This window comes from Myotis lucifugus, unplaced genomic scaffold (assembly GCF_000147115.1).
Source record: "Myotis lucifugus unplaced genomic scaffold, Myoluc2.0 scaffold_18, whole genome shotgun sequence".
Classification (NCBI taxonomy): Eukaryota; Metazoa; Chordata; class Mammalia; order Chiroptera; family Vespertilionidae; genus Myotis; species Myotis lucifugus.
The window spans coordinates 8413310-8430834 of NW_005871066.1; the positions used below are offsets into that span (position 1 = coordinate 8413310).

Sequence of the window (17525 nt, forward strand, 5' to 3'; positions counted from 1 at the left end):
ACAAGAGCCAAGAAATTGGAAGAGGCCCATTCTTCCAACCCTGTCACAACGACCCATTATAAATGGGTAAGGGGCATCACGGGCACCTTGGGGACAATTGACGCTCTCCCTGGGCAAGCCACTGGTGGAGTCATTTATTTTATCAGTTATTCTCTCTTATGCTTATTTGCGGTGTCTCCGCCTTCATAAAACCCTCTGTGGAGACTCTGTGGGTGTGTGCGTGTGCATGTGTATGTGCGTGTGCATGTGCATGTGTGTGTGTGCATGTGTATGTGTGTGTACCATTCACTTTGGATTTGTTGTTCTCCGTTACAGTCTCAATGTACTCTTTGCTCTTAAATAAGAGCTCTTTCTGTGCTGGGAGGAGAAAACCCTCCAGGCATAACAGAAGCACAATTCCTGAGCCTGCCCCTGGCCTCCAACCACTGGATTTGGCATCTCTGACTCCATGTTTGGCGGGAAGGGATGGCCTTTGAGAATGGCTCCTCAGTTTTCTGGACAATTAAAGGAGGGGCTGGCCAGGGATGAACTGGGATGCAGGTTTTGGGGTCACCTTGTGAAGGCAACAACTTTATAAAAGGCAAGATTAAATCCACATTCAGAACTTCAGGGAAGAACATCTTACTCAGGAAGAAATGTCAGAAAGTTTCAGCAAAAATATTCTTGGCTGTCAACCTGTCATTCCGTGGGACCAAAGGCCTCTGGAGGAAGTTCCTGATCCTTGTGGAGGAAAGGTAAACAAACACTTCTAATTTTTCTGAAAATATAATAACTCCCTAAGCCACGAATGTGCTTTTACTAGACCTTCTCTTTCTCCAGATAGCACATCGATAAGAATCAGCATTCCTCCTTACTGGTCCTTTGTCAATTGTTATTGAAAAGCGGGTAAGTGTAACTGTCTGCCAGTTGAGCACTGACACGAAGAGATTGGGGAATGGCTGCCTCAGAAAACCACAAATGTTGTTGTTTAAAAGGTTTTTGGTGAGGGGGTGAAACAAGGCAGCCCGGCGTAATCAGAACAGGAAGCACTGCCTCTCTCCTCTCAAAGGCTAATTGTCCTGCTCAGTTCTTGTGCAAGCTGTTCTGAGCCACGGTTCCAACGCATTCTTTGCGGTGGATGGATATTTCCACGCTGTTCTTCCCTACCTGTGTCTTTCCTCCCGTGCTCTCCTGGACAGCTGTGCGGGACAGGGCGGTGGTAGCCACGAAACACGAGAAGAACCCGGAGAAGATGTTGCTAATCCCAAAGGCAATGAATTCCTAAGGGAAAGAACAGATGACAGTGATGCCGCAGATATAATCTTTTCAAGCCCCAAAGCCATTTAAGGAAGAAGATTAAGAAAGCAAATTTGCAAACCCATCCTGCCTGACAGTCCCAATTTAATTTTTGCCATGGAAGGTGCTTAGGGACCGGAACAACATCAGGAGTTTGGGGTCCTTAGAGCCTAAAAGAGGCCTCACTGCTCTCATCATTTTTAAGGCTGATGAGAAGCAGTAACTGATGTTTTGCTAAAATGCTTATTTCACTGCCTGGTGAGTGGCATATCGGCGATAACTCTCACAGAAAACATTTTTCTGCTCTCACATAAAGTGTTATTTCTGTGGATGAATATTTGCTATGAAGCATATTATGGCTAGGAGAGCTATTATTCTGCTTGATTACTAATCTTTTAACTGCTGTAATTGCTATGCTGTGTTTTCAGGAACATACCATAACTGAGGATTTGTGAGCTCACCTGGCAATGTATCAGATGCCTACAAAAATTGTCCTGTGTACATTAATTAACAGTGAACCATCTCAATTTAAAGTGGCCACAGCTATTATTAAAAGTGTTTGTTGCACTGTTTTGCCACCAATAAAAAAATATTACCAGGAGATGTGGGACTACATGACAAATTCTTATTCTGACCTAATATGTTAACTTTGAATGATATTTAGGACTTGACAGAATGAACTCTTTTAGAATTCTGATTACTTCAACTGATTTCTTAAAACTAAAGTGATGTAGTGTGCATATTTTTAAAGTCATTTCAAATTAGCACACACAAGAGGGAATCCAACTCAATATAAGACTGGTAGAAGAAACCAATCTCTTCTTTAGCAGACAACAAAATCTTTCCCATTTATTTATTTTTCTTATGTTCAGCCCTAGAAAATCAATTCAGGCCTGGCCAGTGTGGTTCAGTGGTTGAGCATCAACCTATGAACCAGTAGGTCAAAGTTCTCGTTCAGGTCACATGCCTGGGGTTGCAGGCTCCATCTCCAGTAGGGGGCATGCAGGAGGCAGCTGATCAATGATTCTCTCTCATCAATGACATTTCTATCTCTCTCTCCCTCTCCCTTCCTCTCTGAAATCAATTATACATATAACCAGTTCAGCAAAAGGGTAACCATACCTGGTTCCCATCGATGGCGTAATCATACTTGATGGCGTACACTTTTCCTACAGACACTGCAATAGCGTAAGCCACCACAGCGATGGAAAACGATGCAGCCAGCATCTCAGAAAACAAGTTCACAGGTGGCAGTGCAGGAGGCAAGAACCTAGTGAGAAAGTGCGGTGAATATTTGACCGTAATTCTCTCTTCCCACCTTGACAAATGCTGATCAACCCAGCCACAAACTAGACAAGAAAGTACCTTATCCAAGAGGGCAAAAGCACATGAGTATAAGTGGTAGCATCCGCTTTTATAATTTTTAGTCAGAAGTTGGTGTCATCTCATTGGCTGATTTCTTTGTCCCCAATTGAGAGTCTACAAATGCCACCTTATCTGTACCTCTGATATGAAAAAACCTGTCATTGTTGGTTCTTTAATATCATACAATCCTATGCCATGCTTTCACACATTAGTGTTTCTCCTTACACAATTTCACCTTAGAGATCTTTGCATTTCAACAATATATACTAGCCATGAAATGAGATTTACCCTGTGGGGAGGGATGTTTATTAAAGAAATAAAGAATATAAGAATAAAGTGGAAAATCCATATCTTAAGAGCCATGATATCTAAAATCTTCTTGAGTTCAAAAAAGAGTACATTTATGTAATTATCAGAATGCTTCGTAGTCACAATGACTAACATATCCCAGTGATCGTGGTGGGGTCAAATGACTACTGTTTTACAAAACCAGAGCTTTTCTACAAATCATATAACGAGAAAAACCCACAAGTTTATAATCATGTGGTTATTTCCAAATATGAAAATTTGGGTGATGACCTTCATGGACCTATCTCTTGATGACTATTCACATGGTATAATTCCAGAGATCCTAGAAAGAAAAACCTCCCCTACCTATCTCACTATGCCTGAGGTTCCTTTAATAGGAAATTACATTTTCCCTCTATAATTAGAGGGATGTGGTAAAGTGAAAATAAGATTCTCATAGACATAAGGTTCTTATGTGGATTTATTGGGGACCAAGTGGTCCTAACATATGGTTGATCCTCAACAGGATAAAAGAAAACTGCCGACAGAGGCCTCGCTTTTACTCCCTTATTGGAGGATTGAAGGGAGCCTGAATAACAAGGTGGGTTAGCCTGACCTTTCTTTTTGCTGTCATCGTACTCATCTTTAACGCTCTACTTCTTTTGCTCTTTTCCAATCTCTTCACTCCACCCTCTCTTTTTCAGTTTTGTTAATGTCTTTAGACTTGTTTCTGTGCAATCCTGTTAGATTAGGCAACAATGTCCTTTCTGGTGGCTTGTTTATAACGGTATAGGCTTGGGTATTTTATTCCTTTAACAAATATTTTCTGGGATCCTACTAGGAGGTAGGTACTGTGCTAGGAAGACAGAGTAAGACAAATGGGCTCACTGCCTTGAGGAGGAGCCTGCAGTCCGTGGGGCCAGGCAGGCTGGGTTACCTAACCACTCACTCCAGGTGGTCTGTTAGAGGACTCCCGTGACTAAACCCAAGAGCAAGAGACTAGAGATCCATTTTCAGGGGGAGAGCAGCCAGGAAAGCTCTGGATAGGGTAGGAAAGGATGACTTAGGGCCGTGGTTGGCAAACTGCGGCTCGTGAGCTACATGCGGCTCTTTGGCCCCTTGAGTGTGGCTCTTCCTAAGCCTTAGGAGTACCTTAATTAAGTTAATAACAATGTACCTACCTATATAGTTTAAGTTTAAAAAATTTGGCTCTCAAAAGAAATTTCAATCGTTGTACTGTTGATATTTGGCTCTGTTGACTAATGAGTTTGCCGACCACTGATAGGGCAACAGAAATGAGTTCCCCATATTAATTCATGAAACGGGGATTTATGGGTTGAGGCATTTTCTGTGGACACCCCTAAGTGTTTCATCTTGGGAAGTCCGACAAAAGGGATCTATAATATATTTTTATGTAGTTGTTTTTAACTACTTAAACAATCTAATTGTTCTGGTAAAAATGCTCTAACTCAAGTAGCCACACTGTATCTTCTATTTCATTCTGTTCAGCGCTAGGATTTACTATCAACATGTTGATACGCTAAGGTAGAGCTTCCCAAATATAGCTGGTCATAAGAATCCTGGACGTGCCTTTGAAAAACATCAATTCCGAGGCCCCTTCTCTGGAAAGCCTGATTTAATACGTTTGGGGTGGGAACCGGGAATCGTTGTTAACAAGGATCTCATGTGATTCTCACAAAAAGGTAAGTCTGAGAAACATTAGAATGGAAAATATGTTAATTAAGCCCATTGTAGCCAGTTGTAATTTTTCAAATATTTTTTAAACAGATATTAGAAGGAACATGAGATGATCAAATGAAAAGGCGGCAGTCCTGTGGAACAAGCACTGGGACTCCGCTAGCCCGAGAACTTTCTATTAAGAGCATGGAGACACACAGACGGGGACAAGGGCCCTCAGCTAGCACTAAGGGGACTTAGTGGTTATAGAAGAGGAAGTCTAGTCACAAATGCTATAAGTTAATGTTACAAATCTAATAAACATTTGGGCTTCTTTGTTAAAATGCCATATGATAAAATTATAGTGCAGGGCACTTGGTCCACTCTTCGAATTTTATGAGAGATCTCATTAGCATTTCACAACAAGCTCGAGCTGAAGTTTCAGTAGTTGTCATTACCCTTGTTTTATAGAAGAGCACTCCCCCACCTCTCCTGCCCCCAGGGCCACGAACTAGTTGGTGTCAGAGATGGACAAAAGACCTTAGTTTTTTCCTTTTCTAATTCACCAAACATAGATAAAACTTCCTTTGCAGATTATGCATTTTATTGAGAGGACCAAATGACATAATTATTACCTAAAATTGATTAAATGAAACGGTAGAGAATTTAGATCAGATGTCCCTGATTCCTTAAGCAGACTGTCCTCAGTGCAAAAAAAATAGAACGTTACTACTCATGATTCTATTTATATTATACATATGAGTTTAAATCAGGAGTCTGGTGGTAACTGTACATGTCTTACCACTTTTTAAGAATATGAAGGACAAAGAGAGACCATAATTCAGGCTGCTTTTAAACAAATGGACTGAACTTTATCTATTGTTTATCTGATAGTTTGCACAAATGGGTATTTCTTTAAGATCATACACAAATAGGACTATTGAAGGAGCACCAATGAAATGAAGCCTGTAATAAAAGGTTTCATTTAAATAGAAAGTACTGCCTTAATAAATTAGTATTGCCTAAGAGGAATGCCATACTCACCCCCTTGGGATGGATTTAACAATGCCAGCATTGTAATTTTTTTCCAGGTTGGCTCCATATGAAATGGCAGTAGCAATTATTGTCTGAAATAAAACAAGAGGTTTTAAAAAAAATCCATTTGTTTTAGCAATTCCTTTCTTGTCAAACCAACTAATGCTGAATTTTCTAATTACATATTCTACTTACCACAATTACTTCAATAGGAATAGGGATTGGGATTTTGTGTCTAAATCGATCATTTAATTCCTTAACTGCCATACAGATGATAATGGTGAGTAATCCAGCAATGAAATCAGCAAGATTGGTGCTACCAATATTTTGAAAAGTGTCAACCAGAGTCTGTAAAAAAAATGATTTTATAGAGTTCTCATGAAAAAATTATATCAAATAGCACTTAAAATTATGTAAATCATAAAAATATGTTGACTAATACAAAGACCATTAAATATATCTCAAGTTATTAATGATGGTTTACTTGGAGTAATAAAGCTATGGGTGATTTCTACTTTCTTATTTTTTGCTATCTGTGTTTTTTACAATAAAATGAGATCTCTTAAAAGAAAAAAATGTCTTTTACTTAAAGGAAAACTCTTAAAGTGGTTTTACAGTTGCTATTAACTGGCTTAATTTTTGCCATGTTGATATGGTACTGTTGAAACTAATGACTGATAAATCAAACAGTCCCAATTAGCTAGTATTTTAGGTAAAGCTCTTTCCTAAACCTGAATGATACAGGTGATAATAAAATGCCTAAAATACTTTATATGTAATTACATATGGACTGGCCTATTCATTATGGCCAAGAAAATCATCGAACTGATATATAGGTTAAGTACAAATTTTTGGAAATTAATTTGGTATTTAGTTCAAACTTTAAGTGACTTAAATAAAACTAACTCTTTCCAAGTGGAGAGATAAGCTAGCTCAAGAAAAACTAGTTTTGCTTTGTAAATAGAAGGTTTCTGGGAGTATAGGGATGTTAGCAAGGGAGAATCCCAGGAAAGAACACTAATATCTTTGTTACAGCAACTTCAGTCCTGAAGAAGGCTTGACTTAACAAGGCATTCATCAATTCTTTGAGACAAATAATCTTCCAGTGAAGATAAAGAGATGGAACATCTCATAGTTTATAACATGTACCTTTATTTTTATAGGTGAACTATACTTAAACGAATTATAATGACAATCTGACAGCAATTACCTATTATGAACATTAAGTAATCTAGGAGTCATTTTTCCAGCAACTTCAACTCTCTGGAATACATTCAAGAGTAAAGGAGCACTGGCTGGTGTGTTCAGTGGTTAGAACACTGCCTCAGACACCAACGGGTCCCAGGTTTGATTCCTTGTCAAGGGCACATACCTGGGTTCTGGGTTCAATCCCATCCCAGTCAGAGTGCATGTGGGTGGCAACCAATCGATGTGAAAGAGATGTGTTTTTCTCTCTCTCTTTCTCCCCCTTCCTTCCTCTCTTTCACTTTCTCTAAAAAATAAAAAATAAAAATCAATGGAAAATGTCCTCCAGTGAGGATTAACAACAACCAAAAAAACAGGAAAGGAATTGGTTGTCACAGAATAGTCATGGGGATGTAAAGTATAGCATAGAGACTATAGTCAATAATATTCTAAAGACTAGGGGAGGTGCAGGATGAGTGCAGGATTTCTGGCGTGGTCACTTAAGTTATGTAATGTCTGGTCACTGGGTTGTACACCTGAAACTAATATAATGATGTATGTCAACTGTAATTGAAAATAAAAAATGATTTTTTAAAAAAAGGAGAGAGTAAAGCAACGCGGGGAGAAGCTGTAGTACTAGCAAAATACCTTCCACGAAGTGCTTGAACTAGAGTGCAAGCATTTGACTTGGAGCAAGCCTGTTGGACTTTCACTCAGAGTATTTTACTCTTGCTTTAAACTCAATACTAACAAGTTTACTTTGTTTTCCAGAATCAGTAAAAGATAGAGAAACACTGATAATAACAAAGTGAGGCAAATGATAGCAGATTGAAAAAGAAGAAATGGAGAAACTTCCAACAAGCAGACACAATAACTCAAGAACTTAGAGCATCTACCATAGGAGTAAACAGCCCTAAGTCCTGAAGGTATTGCCTTCTGGCTCTTTACATAAGAATTTTCTGATGATGAATGACCTGCATGAATTCATGAGCTCGATAGAATATGCTGATTAATTGTCTATATAATAAAGGTCTACTTTTGACTCAAGATGGAAAAATTCAAACTCAAAAACAATCAGGGTAATTATTCCAATCATACAAACATTTTCATCTTACAAAAATGATCACAAGACTCATTTAATCTAGGAGAGTCACTTAGGCCTTTGAATAAAAAGCACCTCTGGTGTATTAACAATGCAATACAAGTTCCAAAAACCCAAATCAGTTTCTATTACACAATTGCATCAAATAAGGCATGTGAATATATGCGTCACCTATACAGAATCTCTTATGAAAAGTTCTACAATAGAAAGTTTAACCTACGTGGAAATAAAATTCACCCATATAAACCAAGGTAGTCAGATTGTGCCCAAAGATATAGAAGTGATACTCTAAGAAAGCACCCGTGGTTAGAACATCACCCTAGGCACCAAAGGGTCCCAGGTTCGATTCCCTGCCAGCGGCACCCTGGCTGGTGTGCTTAGCAGTTAGAGTGTTGGCCCATGAAAGGAAGGGTCATGGTTTCAATTCCCAGTCAAGGGCATGTACCTTGGAACTGACGGGGGTGTGTGCAGGAGGTAACCAATTGATGTGTCTCTTTCACACCAAAGTTTCTCTTTCTCACTCTCTCCCTCTTTCTCCCTCCCTTCCACTCTCTAAAAATCAATAGAAAAAAGATTCCCCAGTGAGGATTAAAAAAAAGAAAAAGAAAGAAAGCATTGAAAATTAAATCTAATTTAGTTGGCTATTAAAATACTATCTAAAATATGTTTAAATATGGGTACACATATAATTCCATATCCCACCTAGTATTCTAAATAATTCAAATCATGAAAATGAGCTTTTCAGTAATGGATAATATTTTACCACATTTTCTACCATACTTGGAGAATTTTAGGACCATTTCATTTAGATAAGTTCTTCATTCTTACCTAGCATTACCTGTGTGTATGAAGTAATAAAAAAATTATAACTAATATTACATATGAGGAAATTGTTTCAGTTAACTTTTGGAGCCAAATTTATTTTCCAGAAATATCACAGACCTTTCATAATTACCCCTTGCCATCAGGCATTTCTTGCTATCAGAACTTGATATATATATATCAACCCTTAAAGTGTTACTTTCTTTTTATCATAATGTCTTAAATTTTACATACTTAAATAGATTCAAAGTAATGAATCTGATCAAGCTTAGGGGTGGCTTTCAAAACTCCCGCCATCTAGGCAAAGTTTATCAATGTGGTCTTCCTCCTTGTTAGGAGAAAAATGGGGCAGGTAGCAGCCATTTAATAAGTGTAAAGAAAGTCTTCCTTTGTCAATTAAGACAAACCATTCAGAGTGAATGGTAGGAAAACATAGTCTCTCTTAAATAGACTCTGATTTACTTAGATAATTGAGTAGCTACATGGTAGCATGAAGAGTATTACTAATTCTGAATAATTTTTCTGCATCCTATACCCTTTTCAGCATCTCTGGCATTTGTAAATTAATGTTTATATATATTTTTTTCTTTCCCAATATTTCATCCTCCATTTTTTGTATTCATTATTTCTTGGTGTGTGGGTTTGTGTTTTTGTGGGGGTTTTTTTGGTGTTTTTTTTTGTTTGTGTGTGAGGGGGGGTCAATCCAAAATACAACCTTATAACAAAAGGACTGTTAACTACATTCTAAGGAAAGCATCTTCAACAATCTTAGTCTTTCTTGGAGGATTCCACTATCACTCTGCATTTGTGGAAGGATTCTTTCATAAATGATTGCAATTGGTAATGTCATAAGCAAAATTCTCTGTTCATGTACTGAGTGGCTCATTTAACCCTTATGCAATCATTTCCCGACATACTCATTCTTTCTTATCAAAAGAGGAGGCTAATAGTCACCATCACATAGGGATGGTTGAAATATCTTCATCCAACTTGGCTGACCTGGGAGGGATTCTTGCAAAATTCTATGACAGGTTGTAACCTGAGACTTCAAAAATAGTGTTCAAAAGAACATGTCAACTAATGATTGTGGTTGGACTGAAAACTTTTTTGACCTTGTTCTAGTGCTTCCTGATTACTTTTGTCCCTGTTGATAGCGGGATCCTTGGCATCAAGCTTCATCTTAAACATAGTCCTAGGAGACCAGTTCCCTGTCTACAGAGGTCCAGCATGGCCAGGGTTAACCATTGGCCTAGGCCTCCTGTGATCTGTGTGGATACAGACCTAGCAATGTTCATACAAGGCAGTGAGTACACTCAACAAGGAGTATCTGGGTGGATTCAGTGGGTTTGCATAGGGAATGAACGATGCCTGGCATATGGTAGGTAGTCAATAAATACTTATTGATTGAATTAATGACAAAGAAGGAATAAGTGAATGGTTGATGGGGAAAATGTGATAGCAAGAAAAAGCAGGCTGTCTCAGGGACTGCAAAAGTGAGCCTGTCAGAGGTTTCAAATCAAACCAAGGACTTGGTAGGAAAAAAAGCAACAATGACAAAAATAATCCTGAATCAAAAAACAGCCTGTGCTAAAGCGTTCTAATAGACTGAAAGCCTGGGGAGTGGACAGTAAGCTCCATGAGGTCTGTTCATCATGATAATGAAAATAATATTACTATGAGTTTTTACTATGTGCCAGATATTTTGCTAAGTGTTATACACAATTTTCCTTTTTTAGTCCTCACAAGTCTAATAGGTACTATTATTCCCATTTTACAATAGAGGACACTGAGGCTTAGAGAAATATAAAATGCCCAAACTTACATGAGTAATAGGTGGTAGAACCAAGACTACAACCCAGGCTTATTGAAGTTCAACATCCATGATCTTAACTACTGTTATATTTCCTCCTCTATCACTGCTCAGCATAGTAACTGACCATAATAGGCACTGGGTAATATTTGTTGAATGGATGGAGTAATGTGGGATGCTGGCACTGTTGTGAAATTCCTGACCACCTCACTAGTTTTTAGATATATACACATGGCCTTACATTGTTTTAGAAGCTAATACATGGATCATTAAAAGACTCCATTCTTAATGTTGACATGTTATTTTTGCATATCATTTCCCCCCAAGCCAGGGTGACATCCTGTTACTATTATCATCACTTTCAAGCATCAAAAACATGTCTTACATAGAACATATATTTAGATACAAGAACTTTTCAATCTAATTAGTGTGCTCTACATCCTTCTTTTGCATCTCTTTTGCATGTTGAATCATCTCTGAATCTAATGTTCCTTTTATCTATAATTGCTCAGACATTTACATTATACATTTTATGGACTCTCAGAGTTAAAAAGGGCTTTAGAGATGCATATCCAATTGTTTCATTTTACAAATAAAAAATAAAAGAGCCTTGAGATGTGAAATAATAATTTCAAAGTAACGACTTTTATCGAGTACTTGTTCTGTGCCGGCCTCTGGGCCAAAATGCTCCTCATTTATCTTTATTTAACTTAGTTGGTAGATATTATCAGCCATTATCCTACATTATGTACCAGAGGTCACTTAGCTTGTCGGAGGCAAAGACGAGACTGGAACTCTAGTCTGTTGCCCCCCTGAGCAGTCCTAGCTTCACTATACCACTTTGTTTTCATCAGTATTTTTAAGTGCAGTGACACTTCTGAAACCATTTTGACCAACTGAGAATAATGATTTGCAAAATCTGCCTTTTTCGATGTTACTCGTGACTTTATTGCTTTTTTCAGAGAAGGATGCTTTCAGTGACTCCCAGAGTATGGCATGGAGGGACATAGGCTCTACAGACTCAGGTTAAAGAGGAAAAGAACACATTCTCAGTGAGCCATCCCTAGAGTAAGAAGAAACACTTACATAGATAATGGAGAGAACTCCATTATAGTTCTTGGTTGAAACGTTGAGAATGATCTTTAGCTGCGAGACCAACACTTGGAAGGCAGCAGCTGTTGTGAATCCGCCAATCAAAGGATCAGCCAAGTACCTCACTATGAATCCAATCTGCAAACCCCCAAACACCAACTAGAACAAGTAAAGGAAGAACTAATTAAATGTTTGCCTGGGAGAAGAATCTACTCGCTTGAACTATTAACAAATTAAACTTAACACCAGTTTAAACTCTGGTAACCTGCCTATAACAAAAATACTTGTAGGAAACAAATCTGAATTTCCTAATGCCCCACCTCTCCCCGCCCCCGCATCACTCTAAAATGTGAAAAAAGTGAGTAATATTAACCTTGAAGTATTTCTAGATATGTACTAAGAAGAGCAAAAAATGTGCACCTATTCCTGTGATCTTTTGCAAAATAACAAGAAATGAGTTATTCTGACTACTGGACTGAAAATTAAAAGAATTGTTTAGAATGAACACCACTATGTTATGTTATCTGCACCAATAGGAATGCCTTCCTTCTAGTGATATAATTGTTCCCCTCCCCTTTTTCATAAATACCCATTGCCTTCATCTCCTAATTGGAACATTAACTGGGCTTTTGCCTGAATCAATGCTTTTGGAATAGCTATTCTTATTGATCTCAGTAAATGATTGTTGCTTCTCACTTTGAAGGGCCTTTTATTTTTAGGTCATCAACAGTTAGTTACTTCAAATAAAAGTCATGCCAATCTATATTTTACTTGTAAATCCATTACCTGTATGATTCCAACCAAAAGAGTAAGGGTGCTTGCAATCAATATTCTTGCTGCATCTCTAGCCACATTGTCTATCATGGTAGCATTTGATATAGTTCCATTACTGCTGGGTATGAGAAATTTTTCGTCTGGGGCCAGGCTCAGAACAACAGATCCCACCATCAAACTGACCACTGGGAAAGGTCCTGGGAGAGAAAGTCTCTATCAATTAATAATTATTAATTACAAGTGTTTAGGTTCAACATGTCATGTCTACATAGGATTAGAAAGATGTGTGAGATAATTAACTGTGATTGGGAAAAATCTATATTGTTTGTTCATAAAAGAAGCTATAAAGCAAATGTTTTAAGGCATTCAGGATCCAGAAACGAGCAAGAGAGAGACATGTAGGTAGATAATTACAATACAGCTTTCTACGTGTACAGAAAGGGTGTCTAACCTATCCTTGTGTGATCTCCATTGGTGGTGATGTGGGGATGGGAAGGGGGAGAGTTGTCAGGTAAAATTTCCTGGCAGAGATGGCATACAAGCTGAGTCTTTACTTGTTCCATCTTACTTTTGTTCCTAGAGCATCTAGTGTTCTGTTCTGTGGAGCTGAGTACCTTGATCAATACCACAGGGTTCAAGTTAGAATAGAGACAGTACAGGGAATGTATAGTTTCCCTTTTTCTCTTTTCAAGACAAATTATTTTTTTTCATATATCAAATGCCAGTCTGTAGGAGTCTATGTTTAGAAATTACTCCTTTTCTTCCAGCAACTTCTCCACTTACTGCTGATATGTTTGTCCATGATGATGTTGACCCTACCCTTTAATCGTGGAAGGCTTTAACAACTGGGAGGGCCTAGTACCAAAATCCAGTAACCTGAAATGTCTACATGGGTAGAATATAAAAGAGAAAAAAATCAGCTTCTATGTTTCTTATCTCATCAAGCATTTGCTATTGATCATTTCTCCCAGGTGAGGAAGTTCTTTCAATCAATAAAACCTCTTCCTGACCACCTTACAGAGACAAAGCAATATGCCAGATACTGGGGGACATAAAACTAAGGACAAGGATGTGGGTTGGGGATATAGTGGACAGTTGTCTTTGTTTCATGAGGATTGCCCAGGTAGACATGTCTTGTCAGAGGATGGATGTATGTGCAAAATTACCTCAAGGGTAAACATCAAAGTAGTAGAGTAGCATTAAAACATTTACTTAGTAGAACATTCTAGCAAAAGAAAATTCAAATTTTAGGTACTGCAGGAAATAAACCTATTTTGAACCATACTAAGAAGGAAAGCCAAGCTTAGTTTCAAAATTGTTTTGGCACGATTCTGCCAGTCTTCCAACCTTACTGACTTAAAAATAAGTATGCTCTTTAATGAAATAATGAATATGTATTTGATGAACATAATTTAGTAAAATGCTAAGCCAGTCTGGTAAAACAGTAAGTTCAAAGACCTCTTGAAGATTTTTATGGTCATTTTTTGTTATGGAAGAGAACGCTTTCGAAATATGGAGTCAAATCCTATCCTATATAATAAAAGGCTAATATGCAAATTGTCTCCTCAGGAGTTTGACTGGGAGTTCAACCACTCGCTATGACGTACGCTGACCACCAGGGGGGCAGCACAGAACGAAGGAAGGCCCCAACCGGCAGCATGAAGGCTCCGATCAGCCCTGATCACCAGCCAGACCTAGGGACCCTACCCGTGCATGAATTTCATGCACCGGGCCTCTAGTTTATGATAATAAAAAAACTAAACCATGCCAAAATGTGAAGGTAGGCTGCAATTTTAACCATTTTTCAATTTCTCTGCTTCATGAAAAAAGAGTTAACTATAAAGTAAACTGAAGGCAGAGTATTCTGAAAGCTAAGAAGAACCATTTGCATCTCTAAATAGAAAAAGCAGGCAGAGCACTAAAGGCCTATTTCCCTGGAAAACATTAACAAAGATATGGAAGCAAAATACACACAATATGGCCAAACATATTAAACAGGAATAATACAAATTGTAGTATATGCTTATAATTACCAACTGAGATGTGTCTTGATGTTCCGAAGATAAAGTATGTCAGGATAGGGAAAAAAGCAGAGTAGAGACCATATCCAACAGGAACTGCAGCTAGTAAAGCGTACGCCATGCCTGAAAGTATATCCAAAGGGATTGAATTCACAAACAAAAGGGACAGTATATTTCTACTGTACAAAGAAAGGCCGTTCATAGAGTTCCCCAATTTGCAGCTTGTCCTGAGCTTTCCCTTACGTGCATGCAGTCTGTGGCTAGGCTAGTTTGCAGACTATGATTCAAATCTGCTGGGATAATGATTGCATCTACACAAATCAACGGCTCTAAAGAACTGACTCAACTGATCAGTAATTGAATCACTCACTGATTACAGGAGCGGAAAAAGGAATCAAGTCAGCTGATGATTAAAAACTTCGTCATTCTGTTCAAAGGTTTATACTACCAGTTGTGCATTTAGGCAGTTTTCTCTGTGTTCTGAGGAACACAGTCATTGTTGCTCTGCCCTATCTTGTTGGGGAACAGAAATTAGATTCAAACAAAGAAAAAAAAATGACAATTGTACAAATGACAATTGTACAAAGCGGTAGGCAAGACAATGCCCCTGGGCTCTCCACTCAGACATCAACTTCTCCACTACACTAACCCAAGAATGTCTTCTGGTCTGAAGAAATTTCAACCTATCCATGTACAGGAGGGGTGGAAGCTGATAATGATGTGCTCTTTTCCTTGGTTAAATACTTCTTACATAGTCAGCACATTTTAGTCCATATTACCTTCCCATATTTCATTCACTTAAAGTGAGAAAAAAATTTCATTCACTTACTCACTTTATAAGAGTAAGAAAAAAAGTGTGGGTACAACCTAAATATTCTGGCCCATAGGTGCCCCAAAATTATGTTTTGAATGAATACCTCAAAATAAGGAAGTAGTTAACTAAATTATACTTTATAAACTATTATTCACTGAAATAAAATTGATGTGATGTATAGAAATACATTTACATGGACATATGTAAAGTACAAAAAAAGAGAAAAAGTAGAATTCAAGAAAGTGCACATATATGCACTACTTTTGTAAAAATAAGCATGCACATCATATGCATAAAAATAATATGTCCCCAGCTGGGTGGCTAAGTCCTTCTTAAACTTTCATTTCCTGAAAGTTGGCTCAGCTGTTCTTACAGGCCTGAAAATGGGAACTCTTTCAGTTTTCACATAGTGTCCTACTTAAGCACAACTGCTACTTAGATATGCCCTAATCATCTTTATTATAAAAGGATTTGGTAAGCCCAGCTGCTGTGGTTCAGTGGTTGAGCATCCACCCATGCACCAAGAGGTTGCCAGTTCAATTTCTGATCAGGGCACATCCTTCCTATCCCCCAGGAGTCAAAGGATGTGGCCATCTCACACCTATGAGAGTCCACTGTGCACACAAGAACTTGTCTTCATTTAACTTAGGAAATGCACAGCCCCATCCCAGATTCCCAACCACCTCTGTGATTTAAAACATGGTTTACCAGGCCTGACCGGGCAGCTCAGCTGGTTAGAGCATTATCCTGATAAGCCAAGATTTCAGGTTTGATCCCCAGTCAGGGCACAAACAAGAATCAGCCAATGCCCTAGCTGGTTTGGCTCAGTGGATAGAGCATCAGCCTGCGGCTTGAAGGGTCCCAGGTGAAGGGCACATGCCTAGGTTGTGGGCTCAATCCCCAGTAGGGGGCATGCATTGATGTTTCTATCTCTCCCTCTCTCTTCTTCTCTGAAATCAATAAAAAATATATTTAAAAAAAAAGAATCAACCAATGCCCTCGCCAGTGTGCCTCAATGGTTGTGCATCACCCCCAACACTGGTCAGGACACATGCCTGGGTTATGGGCTCGGTCCCTGGTAAGGGGTGTGCAGGAGGAAGCCCATTGATGTTCTGCTCTCACATGGATGTTTCTCTTTCTCTCTCCCTCTCCCTCTCTAAAAATTAACTTTAAAAAATCAACCAATGAATACATAAATAAGTGGAACAACAAATTGATGTCTCTCTCTCTTTCTCTCTCTCCCTCTCCCTCAAATTAATAAAAAACCAAAACCAAAAAACCATAGTTGACCAGACTGATACTCCACACTGGGACCACAAAACATCCTCCTTCTCTATGGGAATCTACCTGGCCTGCCCTGAGTAATCTTAAGAGCTTCACAAGCAAATTTTGGCTCATGAATTGCTCAACAACTATTTCTAATTTCTGAAAAAGACTATTACTAAGCCATCTTTCTACATTCTTCCCCACCCCACCCCACTTTCCTCATGCAGCAAACTCAGACTTAACCTTTAGGGAAACACACCTCTGACAATTCAACCTACAGAAAGCCATTCCCAATCCCCTAAAGGCTGGGTTGAGTGCACCTGTGTGCACTCCCTTAGCAGGCAATGGTACTTATCCCTACCACAGCCTTTACACCCAGTTGTTATCTATTTTTCCACTGAACTATGAGCTCCTTGGAAGTGGTGTATTTTATTCATGCCAGCATACCTAGTGCCTGGCACATAGTAGATGCTCCATAAAGTTATAATAAATAGATGAGATTTCTGTGTTCATGATCCCAGGGCTTTGTAGAATTGGGGGGAGGGCAGAAGCAAGGTTGGGGGTGGGAGACAGGAGAATGTTATTCACCAACTAGGCAATGGATTTGCAAGATGCTCATGGAAATGTTATATAAAGCCAGTTTTGTTTTGTTTTTAAAAAGTAATAACCACCTATGCTGGGACATTTTGCCAGAGATTTAAAAAAGGGGATGGATTAAAAAGGAGGGGGAGGGGAACAGAAAAAACACTTATGTGTAGTTCAGGCTAAAATACGTCCTCCACTTTCCTTTAAGCCAGTTTCGAAGGGCAGGGTCAAGACCATGTGTGAGATGTAAAGTAACTTTAGGGGCTGTAATTATCATTTAAAAATATATGGAAGCATAATAAAACAAGACAATAGAAAATATCAGAGTGCATCACTTGTAGTGAGATATTATTTAACAAAATGAGCTATATGTGCACAGCTTCTGCCGTACGGCATATTTGTTCCTGTGAATTA

The 17525-nt window shown here is 38.6% G+C and overlaps 1 protein-coding gene across 5 annotated transcripts in view; it reads right to left on the minus strand.

Moving 5' to 3' along the window:
- The window catches only part of SLC26A4 (solute carrier family 26 member 4), a 42357-nt gene that overhangs the window by 21669 nt on the left and 3163 nt on the right, over positions 1 to 17525 (minus strand). For all 5 annotated transcript variants that reach the window (XR_002828385.1, XR_002828384.1, XR_002828386.1 and 2 more), the window contains exons 4-10: positions 14459 to 14569; positions 12438 to 12622; positions 11646 to 11810; positions 5836 to 5988; positions 5650 to 5732; positions 2398 to 2545; positions 1147 to 1260 (exon numbers count right to left, since the gene is read on the minus strand). Coding sequence is in view for 2 of the 5 variants with exons in the window: in XM_006085374.3 (XP_006085436.1) it covers positions 1147 to 1260; positions 2398 to 2545; positions 5650 to 5732; positions 5836 to 5988; positions 11646 to 11810; positions 12438 to 12622; positions 14459 to 14569 (959 nt within the window). In the remaining 3 variants the exon portion in view is untranslated. The remainder of the gene's footprint in view (positions 1 to 1146; positions 1261 to 2397; positions 2546 to 5649; positions 5733 to 5835; positions 5989 to 11645; positions 11811 to 12437; positions 12623 to 14458; positions 14570 to 17525) is intronic.